This window comes from Anas acuta, chromosome 1, assembly GCF_963932015.1.
Source record: "Anas acuta chromosome 1, bAnaAcu1.1, whole genome shotgun sequence".
Lineage (NCBI taxonomy): Eukaryota > Metazoa > Chordata > Aves > Anseriformes > Anatidae > Anas > Anas acuta.
Genome location: NC_088979.1, coordinates 31,489,187 through 31,507,175, shown reverse-complemented (window position 1 = coordinate 31,507,175; position 17,989 = coordinate 31,489,187). Strand labels below are relative to the sequence as shown.

The 17,989-nt window shown below is 37.6% G+C and overlaps 1 protein-coding gene across 1 annotated transcript in view; it reads left to right on the top strand.

Annotated features, from left to right (window-relative positions):
• Positions 1-10,718, top strand: part of DGKH (diacylglycerol kinase eta) — a 166,276-nt gene extending 155,558 nt beyond the window's left edge. The window contains 1 exon segment of the mRNA XM_068675460.1: positions 114-10,718. Coding sequence (XP_068531561.1) covers positions 114-203 — 90 coding nt within the window. The 3' untranslated portion in view covers positions 204-10,718.
• The last annotated feature ends 7,271 nt before the right edge of the window (positions 10,719-17,989 follow it).

The following is a 17,989-nucleotide window of genomic DNA, read 5'->3' as shown; positions in this document are numbered from 1 at the left end:
GCTAGATCGTAATTGTTGACTTTGTTTCATTTTTGTAAATAAACTTTCTTCTTTTTCTTTTTTTCTCTCTCTCCCTTTTTTTTTTTTTTTTTTTTTCTTATTAATTTCTGTAGGACCTGGGGATAACGAAAGTGGGTCATATGAAGCGAATTCTCCAGGGAATTAAAGAGCTCAGCAAGAACACCCCTTTGTCTGACGTGTAATTATGCTGGTACTCTCCTGAGAGAGAGAGGGAATGTTGCTGGAGAAGCAGAGCTGTTGCAGGCACTTAGCTGCCTTTGTGTACTGTAAGGAAGAATAAGCACTGGTGTATTTGTACAGGCTAGTGTCTCTGAATGCTTGTATGGTGAAGAGCTTGTTGCAAGAGCATAAAAGGATTTGTGCCAAAAAAAAAAAAAAAAAAGGAAAAAAAAAAAGGAAAAACAGGAAAAGGTTACACGTTCCATGAAGGCATTTTCTTGGTGTTCAAATTTGGCCAGTTCAGATAAGCACATTTTGGTAAATCAGTTGGTTGACGGTGAACTGCACTGACTGGAAATATAATCGAGAAATGATCGCTTTGCTTACATGCAGCTCAGTATGCCTCTCTTTCCGACGCAGCAAGATGCCACCGTACAGCATGAGGTTGTCTGGTAGTCCTTTCCAGGCATGGCTTCCGTAAAACCTCCCGTGCAGGAGACTGAGAGGTGGCCGCTTTCGAGGTTCAACACGCGAGTCTAGCAGTGCCTCAGGTACCTCACACTCACGGGCCACGCAGGATGGGGAAAGATACCTTGTTATACCATGAATGCAAACTATAATGCATGGTGTGCCTGCCTGAATTGTCTGTCGTTCCGTTGCATGACACTTCTGATACTTTAAACACTTGAACAACTTTTATATCGGTTTGAATGAGATTTAATTTATTACTACTTGAGTGTCCTTTTTTTGGTTTCAGGCACTTTTCTATTCTTCAGTGTTGTGTTATTCCTAAATGTGTTCTATGGCAAAGGATGTGTGGGTGTGGAAAATATAGCATTTGTGCCATATTCAGCAAATTATATGCATTATATATGATTGAAACACTGTACAGTTAGATTTTTAAATATACCATGTACAGAAGGTGTATCAGGTAACTAATTTATGAGTATTTTTGAAAGACCGGTACCTCACAAAAATATCAATTGGCTTCCTGCATGGAAAATTATAAAGAATTTTCTCATGGTGCATTTTAATGTAGTTATTCAGTTATCTTAAACATCTGTAGCTTATTTGAACTTGTAGGAACTAATGGTTTTATTTATTCTATTGTTCTAAAAGCAGGTTGAAAGATTAATGAAAATTTTTATGGGAAAATTTAAAGTATTTATCATAAGTAAGAAAAGTGTTAAAATGTAGCATCTGATTTGATTTTTGTGGGGTAAAAGCTTTTACTCATTACTAATTTACTATTAATTTAAAAATTTCTATGTATGCATTTCTTTACAAAGGCATCAATTTGTTTCTTGTCAGCACTCCTACATCAGTAGATCATAAAAAAAAAAATAAAAAACTCTAAAGTTTTACACTATGCATGCAAAGATGAATCACATGCAAGCCAATAATCTATGAGTGTAAACAGGTTAAAAAATGAAAACCATCTTTGTTTAGCAATTGCATTAGACTAGAGTTTATAAGGTTATTTAAAGTTTACTTAAACAAAACATAGCTTCATAATTGAATTTCCTGGTTAATTTCTCACAAAGTATTAATCCAGTAGAAAAATAATGTGCTTTATATTTTATATAAATATTAAATATATCTAGGGGTTAAGACACAAAAAAACTACTTAAATGTTTGAGATGAGATGATATTGCATCACATGCCAGAGAACTTGCCCAGAACCTGTCTCCTTGCTGTTCTGATCAACGTGGCATTCCCACCAGAGGAACACTTTGACTTAGGCTTTATCAAGTATCTTTGTCAATTCTTACAGGTTAAGGAGTATGCTAATATGTATTTCTATTTTCCTAGTAGACAATAGAGTAAGGTTTCATTTGTTTTGTCAAAAGCTTTTCCCCATTTAAAGGGGACAACGTCAAGTACCGCATCCTGGTTTTGTCATCCTTTTCTCATGAGGATGGTGGGAATCATCCCTTGGAAAATCAGATGCGTTCCCTTCATTGTTTTATCACCAGAGATGTTAAAAAGCAGTAAACCAGGCTTTGTTTATATCCAGTTATAGTACTATGTGCTCCAGCTGCTATAGGTTAAACCAGCACCACTCTGGCAGCTTTGTGGACATAATCGATTGTTCTGGTCAACAAACAAAAGTAAAGGGCTATGTTCCATTAGGTTTTCAGTAAAAAACAACACAAAAGCTGCTTGCCAAGTGACATTATTTTCATGCTGTTGTATTAAAAGCATATGTAAACAATGGAAAGTTATGCAAACAATGGAAAGATATATATTTTTAATGTACTTGACGTTGACCCCTTTAATGATGTTCAGATGGCATCTGTCAAGTCTTCACAAGTTGTATTTCTTTTTCTCTCTCTCTTTTTTTTTTTTTTCCCTGTAAGCTGTGCTATATTTTAATGTGCAGCAGCATTCTAATATGTCAATGTTATGGTAGACTATGGAGTTAGTATTCCTGGTGAAGTCAAGGACGTCATTCGTGAAAACTTTCTTTGCTTTCCTGATTGTAGGATTCACTCTCTCCGCAACTTTCAGTCTTGCTATATGCAATGTGGTAAGATGGGCTATAGAGCAGGATATCTTAAGTTAAGACAACACAATGATGGCTATAGAGGCCTAAATGAGTATATTAAAAAAACAGAGGTGCTTTTGGGCAGGGAGAATGACCAAGTGTTGTTTTGTAATGCGATTTTCTTATGACGCTCTTAGATTACCTCAGTATAGGACAACTTGTCTTTACAAAGTTCCATTTTTTTAAGTGACCACCAAAGAATTCAACTTTGATTGTCCTAAAGCAGAGGGTTTTTTTTAAATGTGCAAATAGAAAAAGTATTTTAAGCATCGGTTATGCTATTTTTAATAGCATGATCTGTATGCCCTGGAGAGCACGTTTTATGCAGCTCTATGCCTTAGAATAGTTTTGAATATCAATTCCAAATGCATTTGATAAGGAGGCTCAAAATATTTTATGGGATTTTACTACCAAGGTCATGGGTTATAACTGTCTTCTGTGACGTGGCTTTTCTAAGGAAAGATTTTTGAACACAGTGTTAACTATCTCACGATTATTGCAGATTTCCAAGTATTGTTTTTTTCCTTAGTACTGTCAAAATCTCAGCTCCTAGAACTGAGGATATACATAAGATGTATGTTAGCAAACAGAATTCTTTATACTTTAATCCTGACATTTGAAGTGCTTTAAAGCATACTTCCTAATATTTCAATACAAATAAGATAAGCCAGTTCCCTAGAAGTAGTTAATTTTCCAGAAAACTAGTTAATCCCAGTAGCTTTTGTGGAGCCTGCTTCAACATGCTAGATTCATGAAGACAAAAAAACACTGTATAGTGTTTACTGGATTAATTTTTCTTTTCCCAATAGTGTGATATACTTAACCTCCATGGTCAGTCAGCATACCTTAAAATCTGTGAAGGCAATGCCAAGCAATCAACATTTTTTGAAGTGGATGGTATTCATGTAGATTAATGTGCTATGCTTCAGAAAGTGGAAGAGAAGGCTTTTAAATGACAGTAAATTGCTTAGCATGTGTTTATGTTTTGTGATTTTCAAGTAGATTTTTTTCCAGCTTGTGTTCAATTGTTGTAGCAGCCTCTGATTTGGGTGATGCATGTATTGCCTTTGTAATACGTAACGCCTTCTTTTTAGAAACTGAATGAAGTCAGGCAAGCTCATGGTTTTATTTATTTTCTTACAGGACCTTAAAGAAAAAACTTGTTCAAAAATATTTTTTTTACTATGATGGAAACTACAAATTTTCTTTATGATACCTTTTTGTGTATTTCTCCCTAACCATTATTTTTTCTCCTAAATACATCTTTCTTTCAAAAAAAAAAAATTTTAAACCTCTGGAAGAACAGTAAAAGATAAAGCATGTGATCAAAAACCTTCCCAGACAATTTAAACGCAGTATTTCTTTCTTTGGGACTGGAGTAAATATCCTTGGCCCTATAAATAATAAATAGAAAACACCTTTCTTTCTCCATCCCCACCCAAAGAAATTCAGACTGTAATGTTTATAATTGTAATTTAAGTAAGAGGAATTGATTTTTTTTTTTATAATGGCCCATTTCGTATATTACTTTTTTTGTTGTTGGTGGTGGTTTTTGTTTGTTTGTTTTTGTAGAGAAATACAAAACCTGACAATTTTTACTTTTTAATTGAACTCAGTGATGTTTGTTCACTTAATGAAAATTCATTATGCCCTGATAATGCACAGATCTTGTTGCAAGGCTAAAATAATTAGCGTTTTTCATTGCATCTAGGCAGGAAACCTTCATATGTAATGGAAAAGTAGTATTTAAACCAACTAGGAGAGGAAGTACAGCAGTGTTACTTTTAAAATAAATTTCAAACTTTCAAACTACATGTTATACATAGATAATTTCACAAAGGACATATAAAAACAAAAACACCAAATCCACAATGATTCCGTTTTGCCTGATGCTTGCTATTAATGATTGCATTACTAATATTTTCTCCGTTGTTCTATCTGTGCCCCTGAGTATTAAGTTCTTGAATACAAGTTTGAGAGTTGTGGTAACTAATAATTAGCAGTGTAAAGTGTATTCGTGAAAGTTAAAGTTGCAAGCAATGTATGTTGTTGAGGATAACTGAGCTGGAGCAATATATTTAGTGTACAACCAGGAAATCATCTTGTCACTTATGTCAGTGAGAGCCCTGGAAAATTGTATGAATTTTGCTTTTAGTTTTTCACCTCAACGTACCTCTTCACTGCAATGTCCTGAGTGTTGCATTTATACCGTGGGCTCTCCCATTTTTTGATTGTTTTCATAGATTGTATGTTTCGTGGTATGAATTTCATATCATCAAGGTTTGATGCTGCTTATGCTAACTGCAAAGATTTGATGTTTGCAGGAACTGTACATGACTGTATTGCTGTCTTAGGTAAAAGGAGGAGTTTCTGATGACTCAAGGAAGCTGAAGAGTTTGGACAGGAGTTTAAACCTGTCTGCTGCCTCTTCAGAGCTGAATGATAGTGTCAGTAGGATTGATAAAGCATCATATGGTAATTATCAGTAGATGATCTTTACTGGTTGTATAAATTCGTGTATTTATATATAGAGCATAGTGTGGAACTTGATCTTTTCTATAAAAAGAAAAAAAAATTTTCTAGTTCTTTTCTACTACTGTTGCATTAGGTTTAATAGCTCTGTTAATGGTTAGCTTATGTACTTGAAATGCTCATTTCTGCCATACAGAAGCCCAGTCTGTTTCTCAGAAATTGTAATCCATTTGGAAACCATCTGGATTGTTCCAGGAGTATTCCTGCTGCCAGTTGGAGCTAATACCACCATTCGCAGAAACTTTTGTAGGCTTGAATTGATTGCCCACAATTTTATAACCAAAAAAATGCTTTTGAAAGGTGTTTTTTTTTTTAAATAAATTATGTAGAACTAAACTCAAAACACGATCCTTTCATTATCTGTAAAAGTGTGTGTGTATATATATATATATATATATGTAACGTATGTATGTATGTATATATAATAGCACTCTTAAAACTTCAGCAAACTAGCAAAATGCTGGCAATTATACACCTGAGAGTATTTCTGGACAAACTGTAATGAATTTAGCTTCAGTGCTTGAAGAGCTACCACCTTCAGAGCAGCCAAGAGAAAATGCATATATTTACATGGTAGAATGATAAAAATCTCTTTCAAATAGTTGAAGACCTTGTTTCCCAGTTGACACACACTTTTTATGTAAGCATTTGGATGGGATTTTGAGTTCATATTCATGTAACCTTTTGCTTATATTAGCAAGGGCAGAAGAAGCTGGTGTGTAATTTGTATTTAACACAGGTCGTGTCTGTACTCATGTTCCCACACTGCTTCCCAGCTCCTGTGCCTGGATAACTTCCCAGCTGCTTGGCAAGATGAGACCCACGCACTTCTCCCCCAGTTTCCATTCAGAATAGCTGGACAGGCAGGCTAGGAAAGATCTGTAGGATGCTCCAGGAGGTCTCCTAACCAAGGCTTCAGGCCTCTAAGTCTCCTATAGCCATGGTAAGCTAAAATCCTCCAGGTTGTACTCTTGCAATCCCTGCCGAAAGTGTGATTTAGTTTGCCGTCTCGCTAACAATTAGCACCATCTACTTGAATGCCCTTTGAAAGAGAAGTGCTTGGGTAACTTCATCGACTGTGTCAGGTTTTTGAACCTACTAGAAATTATAGCTATTATGATAGCTATTAGTAGGACAGGTATGCAAGTGACTATTCTACCTAGGAAAAATATTGTAGTGTGATTGAAAGATTAGTGACAGTATTGAAAAGAAACTGAAAGTAAAATATGGTGCAAAGCTTAAAGTCATTTTATTTATTTATTTTTTAACAAAGACGTGCACAGTGCCCCAAATCCCTACTATGAACATCTGAAGGGAATTATCATTGTAAGTCCTACTTTTAATCAACTAGAAAAACAGGATTGGAAACTTTTTAGTTATTAATAACCTGACAATGACTGTAACAGGAAAAGGGTTATAGATAATACTATGTTTTTCTCCCTCCCTGCATCAGTTGCAGTAAGCTTGGCATGGGACTGCTTCTCATTGCAGCTGTGGTCAATTATTATGTGAATATAGAGGTTGAGGAAAACCCTTAGAAGCTGCTTGGTTTTGTTTCTTCTGTGAGGGAGAATACATGTGCTGACAAGATATGACACAGGGGGGTCTTAGTGAGATTTTTAAGATATCAGAGCTTCTTCTTGGATGATTTGTGAATGTTTATGATGAGTACATAGGTGTGGAGACACTCACCCAGAAGGTTTCCAGTGGCACTGTCCTCTCACGAGATGCCATCTCTCTCTATTGAAATAGGTATTTCAATATGCTTTAGGTTGTACCATAACTCACATACATACCAACTATCTCAATAAACAAATAGCGTCTTAAATACCAGTAAGATCCAGAATCTAAGTAAGCACTTGCCTTATCTCTCGCCACTGATAGTTACTTTTTCAGAATACATTCATTGTTATTCTTCGCTTGGGATGGGTAGAAAATTTCTATAGGATGTCCAGAGCAGGTTATCTTTAAATCTGAATGTTATGGAATTGCTCTGGATGTTTTGGCATTTTCAAAAAGCTGATTTCTTCTAAGGGTATTTCAGAGGTGCTGAGAGAGGTCCTAGCACAACATGAGTGGTTTCTCTTATTGGCCAAGCTTGTCTCTTAGAGTAGTGTTCCAGCCAAGTCCAGTATTTAGTCAGTTCTGCAATAACATCCACTTACTTGCATGAGTAAATGTATAAAGCACAGTGTAAATGTTGCTGGATGCATCTCATTCAGAGATGTGATACTATAGTTTTCTGCACAGCTCATATGTTTGGGTCTGAATGTATTTTGAAGCAAAAAGCTGAAATACACAATTTCTACATTTCCGCCTTTTTTTCTGCTTTCTCAATTAGGTGAAAATACCTAACATGGTTTGTACTGTTCTAGTCAGGTGGAAAAAAAGTAAAAATATCAGAATCAAAGGATAGTTTAGTTTGTAAAGGACTGGTGGAGATCATCTTGTTCAACCTGCATGCTCAGTAGCTTCTGCTGTTCGTTTCCCCTTGGTCGTGCTTACCCCACAGGGAAATTCATTGCCTTTGCAAATATGCAGATTAAGGCCACAGACTGTTGGCACTTACACATGTGCTTAGCTTCAAACAGCACTTTAGTCCCCCCTTGAGATTGCTCGTGTACTTCAGTTTTAGCATTTACGTGTAAGCCTAGAAGAGATTTGGGTAGGTAGAAATTGTTCTTCACATGGAAGTCATCGTCAGACTGATCATTGGTAGACTTTTGAATGCCATACCTATGAATGTTGTTCTCTTGCCAGTATTTGCGTGTGCATGTGTGTATATATGCAGTACCTAGTTAGTAGTGTGTGTGCACGCACACCTGTACATATATATGTATATATATGCCCTGGTTTTGCCCAATATAACGACGCCAACTTGTGTGTAGAGCCAAAACCTTAAATATATACAATGCTTGAAATGCTGCATTGTTTTTATTATAATATTTTTATATCAGATAAATTGCAGGATGTTTACAGATGCTTATTAATATTTAACTTATACAATGGAGTGGCAGGATGTTTATGATTGTTGTCAGCTAAAGAATTGTACAATATTCTGGGTGAAATTTTGGCTTTGTTGAAATCCTTGGCAAAACTCCTATTGATCTCACTGGGGCCAAGATTAAACCCCTCTGAATCTATTGTTTACTGGCTATTTTCCTACTGTGATTTTTTTTTTTTTTGAGTGACTGAAATGTATTTATTTATCCCAATGTGAAATCCGCAGTTGCTATTTGGATTTTTCTACAGAACCTGCAAGATACAACACAGGTGGGAATATATGCCTCATTGAATGTACAGACTTTTTTCATTGTTCTGGTCCTTGAATACGTCTAAGAAAATAGCTTCTAAAATAACTTTTGTAAGATTTAATATAGAATCTTCTAAAAATAGATCATTTTTCATATCTTCCTCCACAAAGTTGGCATGCAGTGTAGTAAGTGAAGATGAAGAATTATTTATACAGTTCACTTGGCTCTGCTGATCTGGAATGAAACATAAAGAACCTTGTCCAAAAGTACCTTATCTAAACAAACACACAAACAAAAAAAAACAACCCAACTTTATATTATATAGTGTTTTAAACTTCTCATCAAGACATGGAGGTATCTTCAGAGCCAGTCTGTAGAATTATTCTTTTAATATTTCATGAGTGAATACAATTATGCAAATATTAAGTGGTAGGGTAAGTCAGACATTGACATTAAAGAAAGCACTTACTAAGAGACAGAAGGATCAGTTCTAGCACCAGGGAGGAAAAATATTGTAATGCAGTGCTTCCTAAATCCCCTTCCAGGGTATCTTTTAATTCTGTATGCTCTGAGTATATTCTTCCTGTAAAGAGACATAAGGCTGTGTAACAGCCTAATAAATACAAATTATTATTATTATTATTTTTTCATCTGAGGCTAAAAATTTTGTTTTCAAACAAGAGCTATTGTGCACTTTGAAATATATGTGTCTGGAAGAGGTAAGTTTGCATTCATTGTAAGTAGCCATCCCAGGGATACAGTAGGACTTGCAAAATGAGATAGTTATCAACAATGTTATCAAATGTTATCAGAAGCTGAAGAATTAGAGAGCCAGCCTTATTGTGAGCCTTGTGAGGCTCTTTCTGAAGACATCTGTACAGAATGCCCACCACCCCTAGGCTTCTTTTGCTCTAATTTTGTTTAAGAAAGGATAATATTCTGATTCACACTCTTCCCCTTGCTAATAAGGAAGGAAGTATGCATGCTGGTTGAACTTTCCAGGATTTTGTCTCTGTTGGCTATAGAAACCTCAAAAGAATGATCAGCAGTGGCTTACGAAGGATACACAGGGCTCTGCCTGGGCTCGCTGGTCTGCTAATGGGGATCTGATTGCAGATTTGGGATAAAAGCTCCCATTGTGCTCCCTCTGTGGTCAGTCTCCATGATTAGTGGGAGCAGGTGGGTGCCCAAGTGAGCAGACAGCTTTGCTTTTGCATGTGCATTGTCTTTCTGTAATTGTAATCAGGAATGGGGTTCAGGACTCAATGTTATTTGTCTGAAAGGCCATGATGAGTGCAGGATATAGGAGGAAATGAGGAGGCAGGGGCTGGAGGTCTGGGTTCTGCTTTTGGTTTCCTGCTGCTGAGTTGGTAGGACTGGGGGCAAGTCAGTTACCCTTGGTGTGCCTCGTTGCTTCTGCCAGGGGCAGGAAGGATGCTTACCAGCTTGAACAGCCCCTGAGACCTATAGATGAGTGGTGGTCTATGAGTGGCTAAGTTTTACTGACACTGTTGTATGTAGTATAAATAAATTAATTTGTCCGTAACACTGCAAAAAAAATAAAATAAATAAAAAATTGCTTTTTCTGGTTTCAGTTCTGACTATTTAATGACCTACTACATGCTGGGTAGTCAGTTTTGAAGCTTAGCAATTGCTATAGTACTTACAATTACACACATAGTGGGCTCTGTTTGCTGCAGAAAAGAGTAAAACTTTAAACTGCCTGACAAAACTTGCCAATGAAGTATATCTAACAGAGCAGGGGTGTAACTTTTGGCTTTATTTACTTGTAATAATGGTAAGGAACAGTGAATTTTGTTTGTTTACATACTGTTTACAATGGCACAGTTTTATTTTTAATATATTAAAACAATTGAGGTATTTATTGCATATACTATTTTAAAGATGTTTTATGTGTTTTCACCTTTGGAATATATTGTTACATTTCCTTGTACAGATAATTTGGGTGGCTTTGTTAATATAGTTAGTAATTTTTATGACTACTAAGTGACCAGTTTTCCGTGCCTTTTTATTGTTGAATGCATGATTACATATTTATTATTGTATGGAAGTCACTGAGATGTGTATTTTTGTATTCTGCTGGAAGCAATGGTTGATTTTATTGTACATGATAAGAGATGCCTTCTATAATGGGCACTCATATGAGATCTTCCTTCTCAAATAAACAGAATACATTCAATGTATGTAAGTCCTTGAATTCTTTCTGTGTCTGGAAATTGATGGAGATCCTTCAACACCATTACACTGAATTTTAGATGTTATCCACTCAAAATGTGGGCTGGTAGCAATGTCATCAAATCTAAAACAAAATTCCCCACTGAAATCAATACAATATTAAGTTCTTGGCACACTGTAAGCCTTTGTAATTTAAAAGAAAACTCTGTATGCTAAAGCTAAATAAAATTTGGATGAATGACTATCAAGCATCATTTCTATTCAGTCTGCCACACATTGCACTAAAATTGTTTCAAATTGCAGGCTTTGAATGCAGCTTTTGAAAATCCTTTATATGGCTACGTGCGAGTCCCCATGTAACTTGTAAGTAGGTCACCGTGCATGTAGGTGTTTACATTTGCAGGGATCTTCCGCTAGGTCTTGCCGGCATACAGCGTATTAACTGTAAAAATAGATTTACACTTGCATCCATAGTAACAAGAGTCGTTAAAACATAATATACATTTCTCCAAGGTCAGTGGCAGTAAAACAAACACATTTTTTCCTGGTAGTATATGCTGAACCTCTATAACTCCAGCCCAGGTAAACAGTCACTGGAACTGATTCCACGCCAAGAGCTGAAGACAGAGGGCAATTCTGCAGGCAACGATCATCTGCTGTGTTGTGGGTCAGTGAGCTACTAGGCTAGCACTTAACACAAGACGTGATGTGAAAGTAACTGCGATCGATAGCATATGCAGAAGACAATGTACAGTGTACGTGAGCTCCAGCCAGTTGATTAGGGAGCCAGGTTCCTGTTGTCCTGATGTGGACGTATACTTGAGAGGCATTTTTATGGATAACCTGTATTGTTTAAAGGTCAGAGCTGGTGGTTTTAGCAACCAGTGAACTCCAGGTGCTTATAAATCTTGTAGGATCAAAGCTTGTACTTCAATTTTGGGGGTGTTTTCTGTGTATTCCATTTCTTTAATAAATCCTAAATGGTTGGTTGTAATAATCACAGCCATGAAATAGATGAGAGGCTGTATTAAGAAAAATAGCCGATGAGCCAAAGTAGGGGATGCTACTGGGGAGGCTCTGCAGTGTATGAGGAGACTGGACATGATGGTTCATTGACACCATGAATTCTCTAGAATTGCTTCTGGCAGTAACATGTAACACAAATAGGTTTCATGTAGTTCATCGTGTCTGTATGTTAGATTTATGTGACTAAGAATTCAAAGGGTTTAAAAATGCGGTTTTGCTATAAATTTGGCATATGTACTTAAGGAATTTTTTAATTACATTAAAAAGATGATGGTTAAATGGATGAACTTCCTACCACAATGTATATTTTAGTCCTTGTGTTTAATCAATCTCTTAATGCCAATGACACTGAATACCTGATGATAAATTATTTGAAATTGGGCTTTTAACCCTCATGACAGAGTTTATTATAACCTGAAAACATGAGTTGATAGACATGTCAGAGTTTAAATCAATTTAAATCCTGAAGGCATGAAAACCCTAGAAGCAAATCTAATAGAATTCTTGCCTGGAAAATTTATCAAAAAGGGCCATATAGATGTCTTGTCTAAAATGTGAAATCAAATTTTAGAGATTCCCCTGATGCCAGGGAAGATCATGAGGCAGATCATCTTAATTGCCAGCATACAGCACAACCAGGTGATCAAGCCCAGTCAGCATGGGTTTATCAAAGGCAGGTCCTTCCTGACTAACCTGATCCCCTTCTGTGATAAGATGTCATGCTTAGTAGATGATGGAAAGGCTGTAGGCATTGTTTACTTGGATTTTAGCAAAGGGTTTGTTTGTCACAGCATTCAGCTGGAGAACTGGCTGCGAATGGCTTGGATGCACTGTTCACTGAATAAAAACTGGCTGGATGGCTGTGCCCAAAGAGTCGTGGTGAATGGAGTTAAATTCAGCTGGAGGCTGGTCACTAGTGGAGTCCCACCAGGGCTCACTATCTTTATCAATGATCTGGATGAGGGGATCAAGCGCACCCTCAGTAGGTTTGCAGGTGACACCGAATTAGGTGTGAGTGTTGATCTTCTTGATGGTAGTAGAGCTCTGCAGAGGGATCTGAATAGGTTAGATCGATGGGCCGCATCCACTTGCCTGGCATTCAGCGAGGCTAAATGTCAGGTGCTGCACGTGGGTCATAACTACCTAACGCCGTGGCTTGGGCAAGTGCATATGGGAAGCTGCTCCATAAAAAAGGACCTGGGACTGCTGGTCAACAACTAGTTTAACATGAGCCCTCAGTGTGCCCGGATGGCCAAGAAGACCAGTGGTATCCTGGTCTGCATCAGAAATCAACTAGGGAAGCGATTGTCCCTTTGTGCGCAGCACTGATGAGACTGCACCTCAAATACTAAGTTCGTATTTGGGCCCCTCACTACAAGAAGGATATCGAACTGTTTAGGTGTGTGCAGACAAGTGCAACAAAGCTGGTGTAGGGATCAGAAAATGAGACTTAAGAGGCGTGGCTGAGGGAACTGGGATTGTTTAGTCTGGAGGACAGGAGACTGATGGGAGACGTCATCACTCTCTACAACTACCTGAAAGAAGGTTGCAGGGAGGAAGGTGTTGGTCTCTTTTCCCAGGTAACATGTGATAGAACATGAGGCGATGGCCTCAAGTTGTGCCAGGGGAGATTTAGATTGGACATTATGAAATATTTCTCCACAGGAAGGGTGGTTAGGCAGTGGAACAACCAGAGTAGTGGTGTCACCACCCTTTGAGGTATTTATGAGGCATGTGAACGTGGTGCTTAGGGACATGATTTAGCAGTGGACTTCATAGTGTTAGGTGATGGTTGGCCTTGATGATCTTAAGGGTCTTTTCCAACCTAAATGATTTTATGATTCTTTTTGAAGAGTTTTAGTGGGCATGGAGTGACAGACTACAGAAGGAAAAGTGAAACTGAGCAGCTATCATCAACAGCTCCCTCACTTCACGTTAGTCTGTTAGTCATGCACATAGATGCATGTGGTAAAAAGTGGAAAAGAAAGCTATTTTTAGATGATGCCATTCAAGCCACTGGTAGTCTGTGTTTAGATTAAAATCTGCCCCTGTCCTGGAAACAGAGGTAGGAGTATGGTGTTAGCCCAAACTGTCTGGTTGAGTCGTACCGTTTCCTTTGGCATTATACAATTTGGTTTTGAATTACATAATTGCAGTTCAGATCATATTTATAAGCACACATTTGGGAAATAAAATAATTCAGGGCAAGGGAACTCTGGCCATATTCACCCCACAGTCAACTAATGGCAGGAAAACTTCATGGATCAAGCTTGTATGCTAGGCATGAGAACATAAAGGAGACACGGTATTTTCTGACCCAGCCAAGTGCACAACATATGAGTGAGAGCAGCAGCTGACCCAGGTCTTCTTCTTTTAGATAAGAACTAAGAGGATCTACACGGAAGTTCATCTGTCTTTTTATAGGGGGAGAGGCTCATAGATTTCACAGTGATGAAATGGGACATCCTGGAACGTCAGGATTTCTGCTGGGGCTTTACTTTCCATTTCCTTTTTTTTCTGGCAGCAGCCCAGAGCTGTGCCTGCAGTTACCCCTCTGAACTCATACCTCCACTCTGACCTTTAGCTGCTATTTTCTTCTCCTATGTCTCAAAGCTTTCAGTTGTTCTCAGGTGCCTACTGTCATTTCCCAATTTACGTTTGCCAAATGCAATTTCCTTTCTTCAATTTCATTCAAAAAAAAAATTTTATCTGCTGCCTGTCTACTTCAGAGTGACAGCAGATATACATTCTCCTGGCAATCACGCTATCCTCTGAGTAACTCAGTTCATTAATTAAAAATCAAACATTTAACACCTCTGAATCCCTAACACACTGTCCCTGGTAATAATAACCTGCTAATATCATAACAAACAGCATGTTTTCTCATATGCTTGAGAGAACTTTGCTGAGATTTTCTGGGATCGGCTTCTTTGAACCTCTGTGGGAGCATTCAGTTCTCTGGAGGTCAGGTCAGCAAGTTTTTGCACAGGAGTCTGCAAGCAGCTGGTGAATCTCACACAGTATCAGAGTATGTCCTAATTTATGCTTGATGACTTACTTCCCTGAGAACTGTTTGTCTAAAAGCGTGTACTCAGTCAATCAATCTGAAACATTAGGTGAATATTTTCAGATGAATAAGAAGGAAGCAAGTTTGGAAGTGGTTGAAGATGTCATGGAGCTGCTTCCAAAATGCTGTTTGGATTAGGGAAAGCTGCAAATTTAAGCACAGTAGGTTCACAAGTGACTTCAGAATATCTGCAAAAAGAGCTCAGTAGGTAATGATTTCTATCCAGTCGTTCCCAGCTTTTACAATCACTGAGAGGAGCAGGTGGGTTTGGGGGTCAAACCCACATTTGATTCATAGTTCAAGTTTGGAGGATGATGCCATAAACCTAAGGAAATGTTTGCACATATGGAATACTTGACATAAGAGATAGAAGAGCATCAGACAGTACTGACTGCCTCATAAAATCCAGTTGAAATCTGAAATTATTTTTCCAGATGGCAGTTAGTCACATCTGTCGCTTGTTTTCTTACTTACCAGAAAAAATATTCAAATAAGTTTGTATATGAATAAAAATCAAATATGTTTCTTAAAGTATTTATAAATGAATTAGCTAAACAAGGGGAGATAAGAGTAGACGACACTTGTGCCAGCCCTGCTCCACCACAGCACCTAGAAATGAACAGTGTAAGTTTTACAGCTTTAGTATAAAACCTTCCCCAAATTGCATTAGGAAGGTAAATAGTGCTTTACAAATCAAATGTCTTCAGTATTACATTTTCAATATAATTGCATCTCCCTGTGGCCACTCAGCCATGAAAATGATTACTGTGTAATTCCCAGAATCTTAAGCCTATTTAAAACATTGATAGGAATATTAATTAAATCTTCCAAACACTATAGAAAGAGTAGCCTGGGCAAATGAACCTAAATTCCTGAAAAATACAATAACCATTAATTATGTCAGGACAATCAATCACCATTTATTTCTCAGTCAATAAGAACCATAGCTAATGGCTGACTAAGCTCAGTTAAGGTTTGATGAAGTACATTCTTTTAAATAGAAGTTAAATTAACCCGTATTATTTGCCAGCAGGATAAACAATAGGTTGTCTTATTTACTCAACATAAATTCTGTCTCGAAATGTATATATTTTGAAACAAGATTCATTGTCCTGTGTTTTCTTAGATGGCCAGTCAATCTAGAATATTATTAAAGATTTTTTCCCTTGATGCATTAAATGGAAAAAAATCTGTAACATCAACCTTTGTGATTCTTTTATATCTGTTAATCTAGTACCTAGTTTTTGGTATCCAGAGTAATCCCTAGGGAAATGGAAAGATAAAATATTTCTCATTAATTTAAGGAGCTCTCCTAGCCTCAGCAGACCTATTTGCTTCATGACTTGTAGGAACTTGGCCCTTAAGCTATCTCTGGGTTGGTGGAAGAGGTCTCCCTAGGAGAAACCCTGGGAAGCACCCCTGGAAAGCTGTTACATGACATATCACCAACTTGTTAACGTACCTATTGCAGCTGCCAGACTCACTTGTTGCTGCTGTCAGGTTCCCACCTCTTATATTAAATAGATAAAGATGAGAATGTTAAGGTCCGTGACATGCTAGAATCTGCTGCAGCCTTGCCTGGAGTATGAGGTGATTCTGATACCTACAACATGCTTGATAGAGTCCCTTACTATTTTATCAGAGCTTGGTCTGCTTTCGATATTCACTGAAATATATATATGTGTATTTAGTGGTTCAAGATATTTACAAAAAAAAGTTGAATTGTTTCTTTGCAATTGTTATTTTTTTTTAAACTGCCCTAGAGTAGAAGACACTCTCTTTTAGAGGTACACAAGTTACAGCTCCTAGCAGGACCCATTCTGTGGGCTTTCCCAGAAGACATTCATGTACCTCAGCCAAAATGCAGTGTCTGTTTTTGAATCTTTTCTTTTTCTCTCATCCTTCCTTTCTGACAGTCAAAAATAAAACTGGAGCAAAAAGACAGTTGGCAACACCACACTGTGCAGGGTAACTGCATCTCCTACCTTTCCTTCTCCTTTGCCTGTCGGTAGCTTTGAAGGTGTCTAACACCAACATTGGTCATGACTCTTCCTTCAAGCATATGAGTATCCTTCCACAGGGGAGTTGAAGACTTTTTACTGGATGGAGTCCAGGAATGGGGAAATACACCTCTGAAAATACAAATAATGTTGTTTTAGTGTACGGAATTCTTCGTTAATTGCTGTCATTGCTGTTTGTTGAGTTGTAATGGCTCATGCTTATGATTATGTCACAGGAAACCACCTCAGCTGAGCTGTAGTAACTCTGCATCTGTCACAGCAAGTTAAAAGCAATTCAACTTCATCGTCTATGAAAGAAATTTAAACTATGGTACAGCAAAAGCCTGCACACAGATATTTTAATTTATTAACTTGATCCAGTGTCTAAACAATCTGATAAATCACCTCTAATATTTATGAAGTGAGTACAATATTCTGTGATTCCACTGTACTGCAATAAACAGCAACTAATATCCTCTGAATTCTTCACAGAATAACATGATTTATAAAATACTTACATAACTTGAGCAAATTGCACATTTTAATCCTGTCTTGCCTACTAAACTAGATGTGATTTGCAATTTCCTTTAAAAGTAGGCCACCTAGTGCCTACGGGGCCACATCACAGAGAAAAACCCACTGCAAACAGCTTGTTTTACTCCCTGTTTATAATCCCTTTAAACCACGAAGCTGCTCGCTCCTTTTCAACACATACTATGAGTTATGTTATAACAAAATTTAAAGAGCGGAAATTTCAGTTGTGATTTCACATCAACAGATCTTGCCCATTCCCTGCCTTGCTCTCTGCTATTTTCTGAGCCCCAGCACTGTTTTCTGTCAGGCCTCTTTGCCAGCTAGTGTAACTCCCTAACATGGTCAAGAACAGGCAACGACCACAACAACACGGTAGGGATCTGCTGGGTTAATGAGCTAAATCAAATCACAGCAGAAACACTGACAACTCCTTCTTCTCCAGAATGTCACCGAGCTGCTATTAGAGGCAAGGAAGAAGGCCCCAGTCCTTTACAAGTGCTATTAAAAAATCATGAGCTAAGCAGTTTCCATACGGGAATGTGACATCTCCAAAGAAAGGTGAAAAGCATAGCCTGAAATGATGTTGCTAATTCTGTAGCTGCCTGATTAGTTACTGATGATAGTTGCTGTTGTAACCAGCGCCCAGGGAAGA